Consider the following 12,850-nt stretch of genomic DNA (forward strand, 5'->3'; position numbering starts at 1 on the left):
AGAAAGAAATAGGAAAGGAAGGAAAGAAACGAGGAAAGAAAGAAGAAAAGAGAAAGAAAAAAGGAAGGAAGAAAAACTAGAAAAGAAGAAAAGAGACAAAGAAGGAAGGAAGGAAAGAAAAATAGAAAAAAAGAAAAAAAGAGGGAGGGAGGGAAAGAGGGAAGGAAGGAAAGAAGCCCAGCTCTCTCAGCTGCATTTGCATATGTTGTTCCTTGCTTAAGTCTTTGCATCCTTTCTTTTCTCCTCTTTTAGCCAAACTTAGTAATGAGAGTGCAGAGACTTTCTTTTTTTGGTCTGGACCTGTAATCTTATTGGCCCAGGGAACTCTCTACTGATGCTGCTCAGCATCTTCCCTGTCACTAACAGCTTCAAGAGCAGCCCAGAGTCTCAGAGGTGAATCCTTCTCTGTCTCTGTGCTTGTTTCTGTCTGTCTGTCTGTCTGTCTGTCTATCTATCTATCTATCTATCTATCTATCTATCTATCTATCTGCATCTCTCTGTCTGTCTTTTTGTTTTTCTGTCTCTGTCTCTTTTTTGCCTTTCTATCTGTCTCTGTCTTTATATCCTTGCTGTCTCTGTCTCTGTCTCTGTCCCTCTCTCTCTCTCTCTCTCCTCTAAGAAATTTGTAGCCCAGGCATTCCCATGAGCTGGTTTGATGAAGTTTTTTGGTCAGTCTCCTTAGTCAGTGCCTGACAGAGAATTGGAGACAAAGGGCATGTAGGTCTTTCTGGCAGGGGGAAGGGGTGTTTGTGTACCCAGGCTAGTTATGGAGATGGAGTTCTCATAGGTACCAACTCACACCAAATTTCTTGAGCCCACTTTGGGATCTGCTGAAATCAAACTCATGACTCCATGGCCAGAATCCATTCCCCTTAGGAGCTTGGCTGCGCTGCTCCCATGCTGGTGAGCACCCCTACCCTTGTCATAGCCCAGTGGGTTGTTCTTGTCTGTCCGCTGCCCTCCTGGACTGCATCAGGATTCCAGGCTCTTCTCACTGTCTGTTTGAGGAACAGTCTGCCAACATCTGCTGCTCACCCTCAAAGTCACCAGGCTTTTGATGCCCTTAGCCACCTAAGGCGTCCTTTACTGCCTTGTGACCCCATGTTCTCTCTCAGTATTCATTCAATCCAGCTTATCTGCCCATCTTATGATTGGATACAAGAAGAGGTGTCAGAGAGTTTAAGGGATGTGTGTGATTCAAAAAGGAGGAGGGCCGGTCACGTGGCAAGAAGTCGGGACTGTAGCTGGACAGCATGAAGGCTGCTCTGATACTATCTAGTGCTGCAAGACCCAGGGAAGGACCCAGAGGAAAGGAGGCCTCCTGAATGGAGGCCCCAAGGGAAGGCATGACCAGCAGCCACAAAGGTTCAGAGGCTGAGATGGGCTGTGATTGATGTTGTTGGACGCAGTCCATGCATCCAGGAGACCCCACAGCTTTCCAGTCTCCTGGGAGGAGTGCTTTGGGTGAACAGTGCAGAGAGGGGCAGTGCAGAGAGAGGAGAGGTTAGCCATGTTCTTTCCCAGGCCCTCCCTGGCTGAGGATGTTGGCTATTCCCCCCCCACAACTCCCCCCACTCCACTGCTGGTGGAGCCTGTAGCTGATGAGGTGCTCCTAGAGATATGTGGAAAGAGCCCAGCACCTGGAATCAAATCCTGCCCCTGCCAGTACCACCTGGGTGAATGACTTTGTAGTCTGAATGGGTCTTATCCGTTGAAAGGCAAACAGAAGGACAAAGAGGGCATGCTGGTATAAGTAAAACCTGGCCTTCTCTTGGCCACCACTGGAATTCAAGAGAAACCAGGACACAGGTTGTTTTTATACCAATGAGAATTTTTTATCATTAAATAGAACACTGAGTTAGAGGCAAACAGCATTGGTCTTCAGACATTCAGTTTTTCAAGCAGATGCATCTTATTTCACTTTGAGAGTCCATGTGCTCCCTGGACCTCATCTGCTGCACCCCACATCTTCGGCAGGGCAGGAACCCAGGGGGCTGCCTCAGAATTGAGGGTAAGGCATCCAAAGAAGGAACATGAAGCCTCCCACCCACTCCTCATCCCCTGTTCAGGCCACAATGAAGAAGAGAAATCAGTGGAGATAGCCAGGCTTTGGTTCTGAAAAGCGCCATGTCAGTGGGCAGGATAGAAGCCACGGGGCAATCACTATAATCGCTTTATTGCTTTGTATCAAAATAAATCAAACTGACATTGATTTCAAGGCCATTGTGGAGTAGAGTTCACCTTCTCCTTCTTTAGCTACATGCTATGTGCTGGGCTGCAGTACAAGGAGGAATTCGAGGAAACGTTCTGGGACAGGACGTCTGTGTGAACTATAGCCTTCAGTGGGCAGGGGGAGGGAAGAAGAGCCAAGCCTTTTTTTCTTAGGAGACACTAAATGGGCCCCTTTAGCCCCTCTGGCTTCTGAGGGAAGAAAGATGGTAGCATCTCCTTTCCCCACCAGGGAGGTTATAGTAAATGGTCTTAGGGAAATAGGGGTTTGGTTTGGCAACCCCAGATTTGGGCTCCTTCTTACCCCTGACTCTGATCCCTGAATCTGACAGGCCTGAGAAGCCCACAAGAGTGCCAGGCTCTCTGTCAAATGGAGCTGAGGGTGCTGGAAACGAAAGGGGATTTCACCAGATGCCCTGACCACCCGCCTCACGGCCCCTGGGAAGTTGCTTGGCTTTGAAACCAAGGAGAAAGAAGAAAATGAATTCTTTCTAATAGTAAATAAAGGCTCCTTTCACCCAACCACCACTGGATGTATGGCATCTCCATAACTGTCTCATGTAATTCTCTCCACCTGTGGGAAAAGTAGAGTGAGGAAGGAAGGAAGGGAGACCTGCTGGGACAGGTGTCTCCTCCGGGTTTGATGGGTGTAAGACACAAGGCATCAAAGCCATGTAACATACTAGACACTGAGAAAGGAGAGAGAGACAGATAGATAGATAGATAGATAGATAGATAGATAGATAGATAGAGAGACAGAGAGAGACAGACAGACACAGACAGAGAGAGAGAAGGAGAGAGAGACAGAGACAGAGAGAGAAAGGGAGAGACAGAGATACAAAGAAAGAGACAGACAAAGAGAGAGAGAGAGAGAGGGAGGGAGAGAGACAGAGACAGAGATGGACAGAGACAGGGAGACACAGAGAGAGAGAGAGAGAGTCAGAGAGACAGACAGACAGAGACAAAGAGATGTAGAGACAGAGAGAGAAAGGGAGAGACAGAGACACAAAGAAAGAGACAGAGAGAAAGAGAGAGAGAGGGAGGGGGGGAGAGAGAGAGAGAGAGAGAGAGAGAGAGAGAGGGAGAGAGAGAGAGAGAGAGAGAGAGAGAGAGAGAGAGGGAGGGAGGACCCCAATGGGCCACTGTATTTCCTGACAATCTGGTAACATAGTGAGATTCTAGACCCAGTTGCTTCTCCCATTGGTGGGCTCCAAATAGCTTCCTGGTGAGGCTGGCCAGTTTAAAATGCTACGCTGTTTGACTAATACTGTGGATTGAATGTCATACTGGACCCAAAGCATCAGTCTGTCCTTAGTCCAGAGAAGGTCAGATTCGATTGCCTGGGTCCCAGCTAACACAGGGCTGCCTCAGGAGCCAGTGGGTTTCTTCACACACACATACATCTTTTAGACAAGTACGTTTACATTCCAACTGCTTCCTGTCCTCCTCCCCTGAATTCTCCCTGTGAAGGGCGTCACCTGCAGTCTCTGCTCACACTCACTGGTAGACTGAATATATTTCCTCAACCAACCCTCGGTTTTGTTACGGTTTTCATTGTTCTCAACAGCCTGGTGTGTGTGTGTGTGTGTGTGTGTGTGTGTGTGTGTGTGTGTGTGTATGTGTGCATGTGCTCGAGCGATTGCATGCCCGAATTCATGTTCTCACTGTCCCCTGGGGGGTCATCAGAACTAACAGTGTCCATACGAAGAGGCTTTTGACCATCATCAGCCAAGGTTTTCACGGCACAAAATGGGGCACAGAAATCAGATGTTTTCCAGGATGTCCAGAGGCACCAGGCCCTTCTTTCTGCCACTGCAGACCTTGATGAAGCCTTCGTGTCCTTCTTCTGAGGCCACACAGATCTGAATTCAAAGGGAAGGAGGAAAAAGGGAGGCTCAGTGATTGATAGCCCCCTCCAGACCCTACTGAGTTCAAGGGAAGACGTTGCAGGAATGGGAGAAGAGAAGCCCAGAAGAGTGAGCTTGGGGCATGTGGCCTTGACTTTTTGGGGTGTGTGTAAGTGGAACTGAATTCACATGAGTATGACTGAAATATGGAGTTACTCCAGCCCATCGCTACCCTTCTACAGAGTGGTGCTGTGAACGTCTGTGCACAGATGGGCTCTGACCACAGCAGCGGGGAGGAAGTCTCTCACCTCCTCAGTTCCAGACACTGAATCTGTCAAAGCCCAGTATCTGGAAGACCTTGCCTTCCTTGGTAATCTGTTGTGGTGATGCTGGAAGGCTGGAAATCATGGGCTGGCACACTCTATGAAGGGTTAAGATTGTGGGCAAGCCTCGGGGCTGGGGACATGAACAAACAGCAGCCTCCTGCCCCTGCTGACTTGTGGGCAAGAAAGGGAATCCTCCAAGGAATGCAGGGGGAAGATTGCTGGGGGTGGGGTGGGGCAGAGCTGAAGCTCAGGCCATACTAGGACCCATGGCAATGTTCACAGACCTGGAGAATTGTCCTCAGGACATTGGCTGGACCTTCTCTATAGAGCAGAGGCGGGGCTTTGGATAAGAGCTGCTCATAATGAGAGGGTGTGGCTGAGGAAGGGCAGTGGGCTGACCACATAATATGGTGCCTTACCAACCCTGATCCTATAGTTGTTGGAAGGAATCTTCACGGGGATGGCCCAGAAGGGAGTTCAAAGGCATGGAATGTCCTCTCCCTTTTGTATTGCTTTGCCTGTGGCCCTTGGCCTGAGTGGTGGCCCTTTTGGAATTATAAACAGGATCTTTTCTAGGTTTTAAGGACTGCTGAGGCACATGGCCTCATTTCAAGCATCTCCGGCCATCTGTGGGTTCCATGAACGCCGTAGTCGTGTGGAGAGAACAGATCGATGGTGCCCGTCATTGACTAACAGCTGGTGCAGTCCATGGCCCCACAGTGTGGGGAGCACTGAAGTACAGTCCTCCCTCAAAATTACTCTTAATTATAGGTTTATAAATGCAGGTTTTCTGCTAAGTGCTTGGAATCTTTAAAAAATAGATCGTGAAGGCAAATTAGTAGTACGTTGAAAAGTGTCTCATCTGTGAAGTTGTTAATGAGCACACAGTGACCAGACACTGAACCAGTGGGGACAGAGCTGCCCAGAATCCAGCAGGGGAGGACTGGGGGTTGGCCTGCCTAGGGCACAGTGCACGGTGTTTTGAACAACCTCCTTCTGATGCCAAACCAAAGGCTGGTCTTTTTAACATCAGTCTTTTTCTGGGGATGCTGAATGGCCAAAGGGCAATGGGGAGATGGGGCAGAGGGTAGGTGTAGCCTGTTTACACCAAAGAATGACACTGGAGAAGCTACATAGAGGGCTCCAGACCTGGAAAGGGAGGTGGGTGGTTCAGGACACAAAGGCCAGGGACAGCCCGGGGGAGCTTACATGATCCTTCGGGCAAGAAAGGCCCCCAGCACAATGGCTGGGCCCCCTTCCTGGCAAAAGGATTGGTGGTAAAACTGCAGGCCAGAGCTGACTAGAATGAGAAGAGGAGGGGGTGGGCCCTGTGATGAGACCATGGATTCCCACCACAGTCTGGGTGGATCCATCTTGTTCTAGATTAATGGATTGCGCACATGTCCCCTAAGAGGATGAGGAAGTTTTGTTTATTTTGGACTGGAGCTCTAGTTCAGTTGGTGCTGGCCCTGCCCTCCACCAGGGCAGATGACTGCAGCCTTAGAGTGCCCAGGGTCTCTGAGAAGTTAAGTGACTTGTCCAAGGTCACCCAGCCAGCCCATCTTCTAAATGCCTGAGGGCAGCTCTTTCTCAACTGCCTAGGCCACCTGCCTCTGGACAAAGTCCTTGCTTCAAACCCACTCCACAGTCTGTCAGTTTTGCTGGGGAGGGGAGGCCAGGGAATGAAGCGGGGAGTCGGGGCACCTGGCTCTCTTCTTCACTACTGGTGACCCTCCCTCTCACCTCCAAGGTAAAGGGGTTGTTCTGGGTGAACAGCTCTAAATCTGAGCTCCAAGAAGCTCCTTCATGCAGAAGATTTTCTTTGGGACTCTGGCTGAAGAATTGAGGCCACAGATGTTAAGGCAGCTGGCTCTGGCACATTCCCACTTGTGTTTTTTCATTTAAGTGTCTTCCCTTTTGATAACCTCCTGCTCCTGCCTTCTCTTCATGGCCCATCCTGAGCCTCACTTCCTCCAAGGCTCAGTTCAGCTGCCATATTTTCCTGGAGACTTCCTGTCGTCCTGCCTTCTGTTTGCCCAGGGCCCTCTGCTGGGATCTCACCTTGGTCCCACCACACTCGCCCATGTATCAGACTCCACTGTGTACACATCATCCCCTTCTTCCCCCAGCAGAAGGTAAGCTCCTTGAGAGCAGAAACTGGGCCATTTCATCTTTGGAACCCCAGCACCAAATGCTGTCTCTTGTGCAGAGGGGCTTTTAATAAGTGTTGAATCTGACTAAACTGACTAGCACCAAAGCCCTTTCAGCTCAACGAAGGGGCTGGAGACTGCTCTGAGAAAAACTGAGGCTGGTCAAAGGATGTTTTGTTTGCATTGTAGAGAGAACCAACCAACCCCCAAAGGCTCTGGCTGATTATCTGGGGGAATTTGGGGGAACCTGAAGCTTCTGGATATTTTATGAGGAGAAATCCTTTTCCTCATAAAAGTGGGATGTGTTTCTATAGCAAGCACTTGGAGGAAATGCCTTAGTACCTCTGGAGGGCATGAGCAGTCCTGGACCCTGGAGTTGGGCTCATTAGGACCAAAGAGGGGGAGTGGGGCTGGGATTTGTAGGCAGCTTCCCATGACCACACAAACCCTGCTGGACCCTCCATCTGCCTGTATCCTCCCCAAAGCACATGTGGTTTTTCTTCAGCTCTGAGACTCAGTCCTGAGAACTTGTCCCAGAAGAGGGGGCACAGAGGGGATTCTGCCTGTGGGGAGGTGGAATTCCCATTGTGGCCACAATAGTGAAAGTCTGTCCTAGAGTTGGCTGTGATGACCCATTATGCATCCAGACGGAGTCCCACCGAGTCCCACAGAGGCTGGTTTCCAAGGGCAGGTAGCAACCCCATTTCCTAGTCTCTCCCTGGGTCCTTTGCTCCAGACCCCACTCCCTTTGTGGCACTGTGACCACCATGCCCAGCTCTCCATCTCGGCTTTGTCTGTTTCTGCTCTCTCACAGTCTCACATGGAGAAACCCTTCCCTTTGGTAGCTGCCCCACACTCAGGGAGAACTGTCTCCCTGGGTCTGTAACTTGTGGTTGGGCAAAGGGATGAATCTTTGAGAACCATGATCGCTTGAAATAGGTATTCTGAAGCAAATGGGCAACTTGCTCCCAATGGCTGAGCTCAAGGAGAGGCCTGGACAGCTGGGGGACCACAGAAGGAAACATGGGATGCCAAGCTCCAAATTTTAGAGGAAAATGGAGAGAATTTAAGCATCTGGAAAACAATCAGTACAGATGATTCATGGATCCTTCTGCCTCTGTTTCTGATATACTGGGGAGAGGAAAACCGAAAAGGGCCTCGTGGTGGACCCGAGCAGAGAAGTAAAGTCTGGACAATGTGCCTTTGTTTACAGCTGTCTAAGGTTTGTCCCTGGCCAGAAAGGAAAGTCATCAGGGAGCCAGGGCCTGGAGGGGCCCTGGGGACACGGAGCCCTGAGCATTCAGAGACAAAGTGGGAGAAGGCAGGAAGAGGGAGCACGGCCTCGGCTCTGGCCTTTCCTTTCCCAGGGCTCCTTGGGTGCTGTCTTCAGGGCTGATCCCTGCACCAACCAGGTCAGGATTCCCTCAGGGATCTCTACCATGGGGCCCGCGATGAGGAGTCTTTTGGAAGTGCCCAATGTCATTAGAGCCAAGCTTGGTAAGAAGGCTGGGTGGGCGAGCCGGGCAGTCCCAAAACAGTTGGCACTTAGATTGTGAGTAACTTTGAGCTGCCTGGGAAAGGCTGTCGGGAGGCTGCTGGGAGCAGCTTTGGAGTAACTGCTAATGATGGCAATGCCCGATGAGTCTAGAGCACGTGGAAGCCCTTTCTGCTCATTCACCTGGTGAAACCTCACATAGACTCTTAGAGGGACTGGTCTGACCCACGAGGGCACAAAGAACCAGAGGAGAAGCCGCTGCCCTGGAGGGCTCCAAATCCAGCCCTTCCTGCCTGCTGTCCAAAGCCATCCCCAAGACACCGCTTGGACTTCCTCACCTCGCCCCAAACACCCCGGCACTGAAGTGGAAACTCTTCTGGACGAAGAGAGAAGCAGCTAGGGGGTACAGCAGGCAGAGAGCCGGACCCGGGGCCAGGAGAGGCCTCAGCTGACATCTGTGGGGCCCTGGGTAAGCCACTTGACTGCTCTCTGCCTCAGTTTCCTCCTCTGTGAAAGGGAAGCAGTAAGAGCCCCTCCTTCCCAGGGCTGTTGTGAGGATTCAGTGAAATGATATTGTAAAGCGCTTTGCAAGCCCTAAAGCCATCATTATTATAATTATTATTAATCGCCATCATCATCCGGTGCCGGGCCCAAATCTACTGATCCCTGATCACATTGCCAAATCGGGCTCTCCTCTCCTGGGCATCTGGGCCATTCACTCACCTGGTTCTCCTTCAGGGTGATCTGGCCCTGTTCTTTGCAGCCAATGAAGGTCTGGACGCACTTGAAAATCTTCTCGTCCGGCTGCACGCGCTGAACAAAGTTGGCGGGAAAAAACCCAGTTCGGTCTTGAATTTTCCCCTGCAAGGTAAAGAGGAGCGTGAATCCATCTCCTTCAGGCTGCTGGCAAGTATAGCAAATGACCAGCAAAGGAATGGAATGGGAATACGCCACCTTCCACCAGTCTTCATTGGAGTCCTCGAGGACGGTGACTGCATCTCCTGGCCTGGAAGGAAAGAGACAAAGGCCCTTTGACTTAGGGGGTACAGGCCAAGGGCCAATCACCCAAATGACCTTGGGGGGACTCAGAAAATGACCAGACCTGCCTGTTGTCTGCAAGAAGACCCCGGTGACAGATTGGCAGCTGATGCTCCTGAGCACCCGTTGCTGTCTCCTTCTAATTAATATCCACAGTACCCTGGGCACTCTGGCCCCTCCTGGAGCGCTGAGCCTACATTTATGCGAATGGAAGAGCCCCAGGCGAAGGTTTGGTTGGCATTAAGGTTATTTACTTCAAGTAGGTCTTCTGTTAAGTCTGCTACAACACACCCTCATTCACGATGAAGACAAGATGGAATGTGTGTGTACTCGAATTCTGGGAGGTGGAGGCACGCCACCCTGGGGACTGCAGGGTACAAGGATTCATAAAGTGAGACAATCTCTGGCTGGAGAGTCAGCCAGTCAGGTAACACATTTAGTAAGCACTTATTAAGTCGAGGGTCCTGTGCTGAGAAATGCTACACAAAGAAAGGCAAAAGTTCTCAAGCCCAAATCCAGGGTCTGCCCTCTAAGAGTGCGCACTCTAATGGGGTGAAACATGTACATGAATAGGTCTGTGCAGAAGGTATGTAGTGGCCCATGGAGGGAAGACACTAGCACTGGGGGAGGGGGAGACCAGGAGAGTGTTGCTGAAGGTGAGATTTGAGCTGAGTCTTGAAGGAAACCAGGGGAATTAAGATACAGAACAGAGGAGGAAGAACATTCAGGGGCAGGGAACAGCCCATTCAAGGCGATGTTGCCAGTTAGGAAAAGCCAGTAGGCTCTGGACCATAGAGTACATGGAGTGGACCAAGATGTGAGGCAGCTGGGAGGCCAGGGGAGGGTCTTAAACTCTAAACAGAGGATTTTGCAGGGAGTCGCTAGAATTCATTGAGGAGGGGGTGTCTTGTCTGTTCTCCTGGGCTCTGCCATCCTCATTTCCTCCCTCCTCTGGAATGGCTGCTTAGATCAGGGGTCAGCAGCATGTAGCAGAAATCTCAGGGGTCTCTAAGTGAGTCCTGTGCTTCAGCTGGGACACAAAGAGGAAGAGGCAAGAGAGCTCCCTGGGCTAGGACCACGTTGTCTCCGAAGGGCTCCCTCTCCATCTAAAATCACACCCTGGAGCAGGGAGCTCAGTCATGGCCACACAATTCATCTCCAGGGCCATTCAGCCCCATGTCCTAGAGGCCTCCACATCCCACCAACGATGCTGCTCCATTCTCTGTGTCAGCAGCCCTGATCCTGGCCCAAGCCAACAGCAACAATTAGCCTTTTTTTCGAGACAGTGGCTACTACCTTTCAATGAGAGTTCACCTTTGTCTGGTGGAGTAAAGGTTGGTGACAAGAGGAATCCTCAAAGTGACCCTGTCCACCAAGTCTCCTTCCTTCTGAGAAGCTTGGGGCAAGTCACAGAGAGAAGAAGGAACCACCAGAGGAAAGAAATGGAATGTGGGGGGGAAAGGGGGGGAAAGGAGGAGAAAGGAAAGGGGGGAGGGGGACAAAGAGTAAGAGACAGAGAGAGAGGGAGGAGAGAATGGGTACAATTTAGGTGACTCATGAGGATGGTATGAACATTGCTCCACCTCCAGAATCAAAGAGAAGTTCTGGCCAAGACACGAGTGTATGGAGTGGGGAGTGGGGAGGGTTTGTGAATTATTCATGATCCTTCACATGGTGCCTCAGAGCTGAGGATGATGGAGTTTAACCAGTGTGGGAGGGAATTTTCCCATGCCCCACTTTTCCAGAAGCATCACCAGCAGAGCATTTCAGTAGCTTTAATTGCTAATTAACTTCCCATTATCTTCAGAGGAAGAAAGGACAGGCCCCAAAGGGGCCCATTGGCTTGGAAGAATCACCCCTTTCCTGCAAAACATGGTTGGAAAATCCATAAATCTCCTCATGAGACTTACTCATATCTTCTAGTCTTGATGGGAAAGGAGACAAACAGCTTTTCACTTGCCACAGAGATATGAGCACATCACTGACCAAAGCTTATCAGCCTCCCCAAAGCTCTGTGGTTAGTGCTGACCCGGCCAGAGGCCACTGGGCTTTGGCGGGTCTGAAAACTGCCCAGAATTCCCTGCTGTGCAGGGCCCCTCCTGCAAGGCAAAAGGCTTGGGCTGCTTTGTCTACCCTTTCTCAAGGTAGCTTTGATTTGGGCCTGCTGGTGATTTCTGTGAGTCCCAAATGAACTTAGATCTGTGGGTGAGACCCAAAAGGTGGTTTGTCCCTCTTCCCAGGAAAGCTCGGACCTTTCTTACCTCATTTCCAGGTCTTCATTCTCCTGGGGGACAAATTTGTACAAGGCAACGTAGGTGCTGGTCTGGGTGGTGTCTTTGTGCAGAGGCCCCTGCCAGGTGGGAGAGAAGAGAGGGAAGGGAATGAGACAGTGGGTGCCCCTCCCTTTCAGGGCTCTCCCTGCTAAGTGTGAAGGTGTCCTTGAGACCTTCTCAAAGGCTGCCCAACAGCAGGCCTCTGTGCCCTGGAAAGGCCTTTACTCTCACCCTTTGGGATATGCTATGACTGCCTGCCTCCAGGTGTCTACTAAAGAGAAGGGCTGGCTCAGAGAGGGGGGTTTAGAAGGAAGCTCTTCTGATGCACAAAGACCATGGACCGAGGTGGCACTTTACAATGCCCAGTTTCCTTTCTATAACAATCCCCTCAAAAATCTCTGTTTTCTGAAGAATTTCCCCTAGATGCCCCAGAGGAATGCACTTTTCCCTTACTTTGGTAAATACTGGTCCATTTGTGGTCTTCGTGTCTTCTCTGACATCATCGGAGCCATTTTCTGAGTATGTGAACACTGTGGAGGGAGAGATCACAGACAGCTAGTCCTCAGGACACTGAGCCACAGCCAGGCCCCTCGGCCACCCTGCCCCCTTCTCCTGCCCAGCCTCTAGGTGGCCCCTGGGATCTTCCTTCTCTGGAGTGCTTCTGCTCCCAAATGTGCAGCTCTTCTAAATGTGGGGACTGGGGTTTGAGCTGCAAGGTGGGGGTGGGGGGCAGCCAGTCTCTGAATTATAGGTTCACATTTCTCTTTGCTCTTGTTCAGGCTCTAAGCCATTTTCTTGAATCTCCCAATCTGAAGGAAAGGGATCTGATTGTGGGGAAAAAACCCAAACCAACCCACAGTCCCCTCCCCTGCCCCAACTGGTTTTATTTTCACTTGCTTTGTATTTATAGAGCTAGGTTAGAGTTTGTTTTCAATTAGCACAAATACTACAGCATCTTCACACCCACCTCCCCCTCTTCACCTCCATCTGAACTATTGCCTCAGCAAACTGATCTCTCTGCCTTGTCTCTGCCCCCGCCAGCCTGTCCTCTACATGGCTGCTCAGCCATTCTCCCAAAGAGTAGCTACACTGTGCCACCATCCTGCTCATGAGGCCCCATTGGTTTCCTAGTGTGCTGAGGATCAAACACAAAATACAAACAGTTTGGGTCCAGCCCATCTTCCAGGCTGCTGGACCCTGTTTCCCTCCATGTTCTCCATGGTCCAGCCCTGGTCCAACTAAACCAGCCTGTTCACTCTTCCCCACGCAGGACACTTCTCATCCCCCATCTCTGGGAACGACCAGCTTCTAGGTACAATGCCTTAACAATTTAGCCCAATTCCAAGGGAATAAGGTCATGCTAGCACAGTACAGTAAGTGAATGTTGATCCCTTGGCTTACAGAATCAGTAGGCTCTGAAGTGGGGGTGGGGTGGGAAATCAGAAGTTAAGCGCAAAGAATTTGGGGGACATATCCTGGAGGTAATTGTGTC

At 50.7% G+C, this 12,850-nt stretch overlaps 1 protein-coding gene across 2 annotated transcripts in view; it reads right to left on the bottom strand.

Annotated features, from left to right (window-relative positions):
- Positions 1-3,992: 3,992 nt before the first annotated feature.
- STAC (SH3 and cysteine rich domain) overlaps positions 3,993-12,850 on the bottom strand; it is a 61,031-nt gene continuing 52,173 nt past the window's right edge. For both annotated transcript variants that reach the window (XM_036739271.1, XM_036739270.1), the window contains 5 exons: positions 11,824-11,888; positions 11,347-11,435; positions 9,002-9,053; positions 8,771-8,908; positions 3,993-4,091 (listed from right to left, as the gene is read on the bottom strand). In XM_036739271.1, coding sequence (XP_036595166.1) covers positions 3,993-4,091; positions 8,771-8,908; positions 9,002-9,053; positions 11,347-11,435; positions 11,824-11,888 — 443 coding nt within the window. The remainder of the gene's footprint in view (positions 4,092-8,770; positions 8,909-9,001; positions 9,054-11,346; positions 11,436-11,823; positions 11,889-12,850) is intronic.

The sequence above is a fragment of the Trichosurus vulpecula genome, chromosome 9 (assembly GCF_011100635.1).
Source record: "Trichosurus vulpecula isolate mTriVul1 chromosome 9, mTriVul1.pri, whole genome shotgun sequence".
NCBI lineage: Eukaryota > Metazoa > Chordata > Mammalia > Diprotodontia > Phalangeridae > Trichosurus > Trichosurus vulpecula.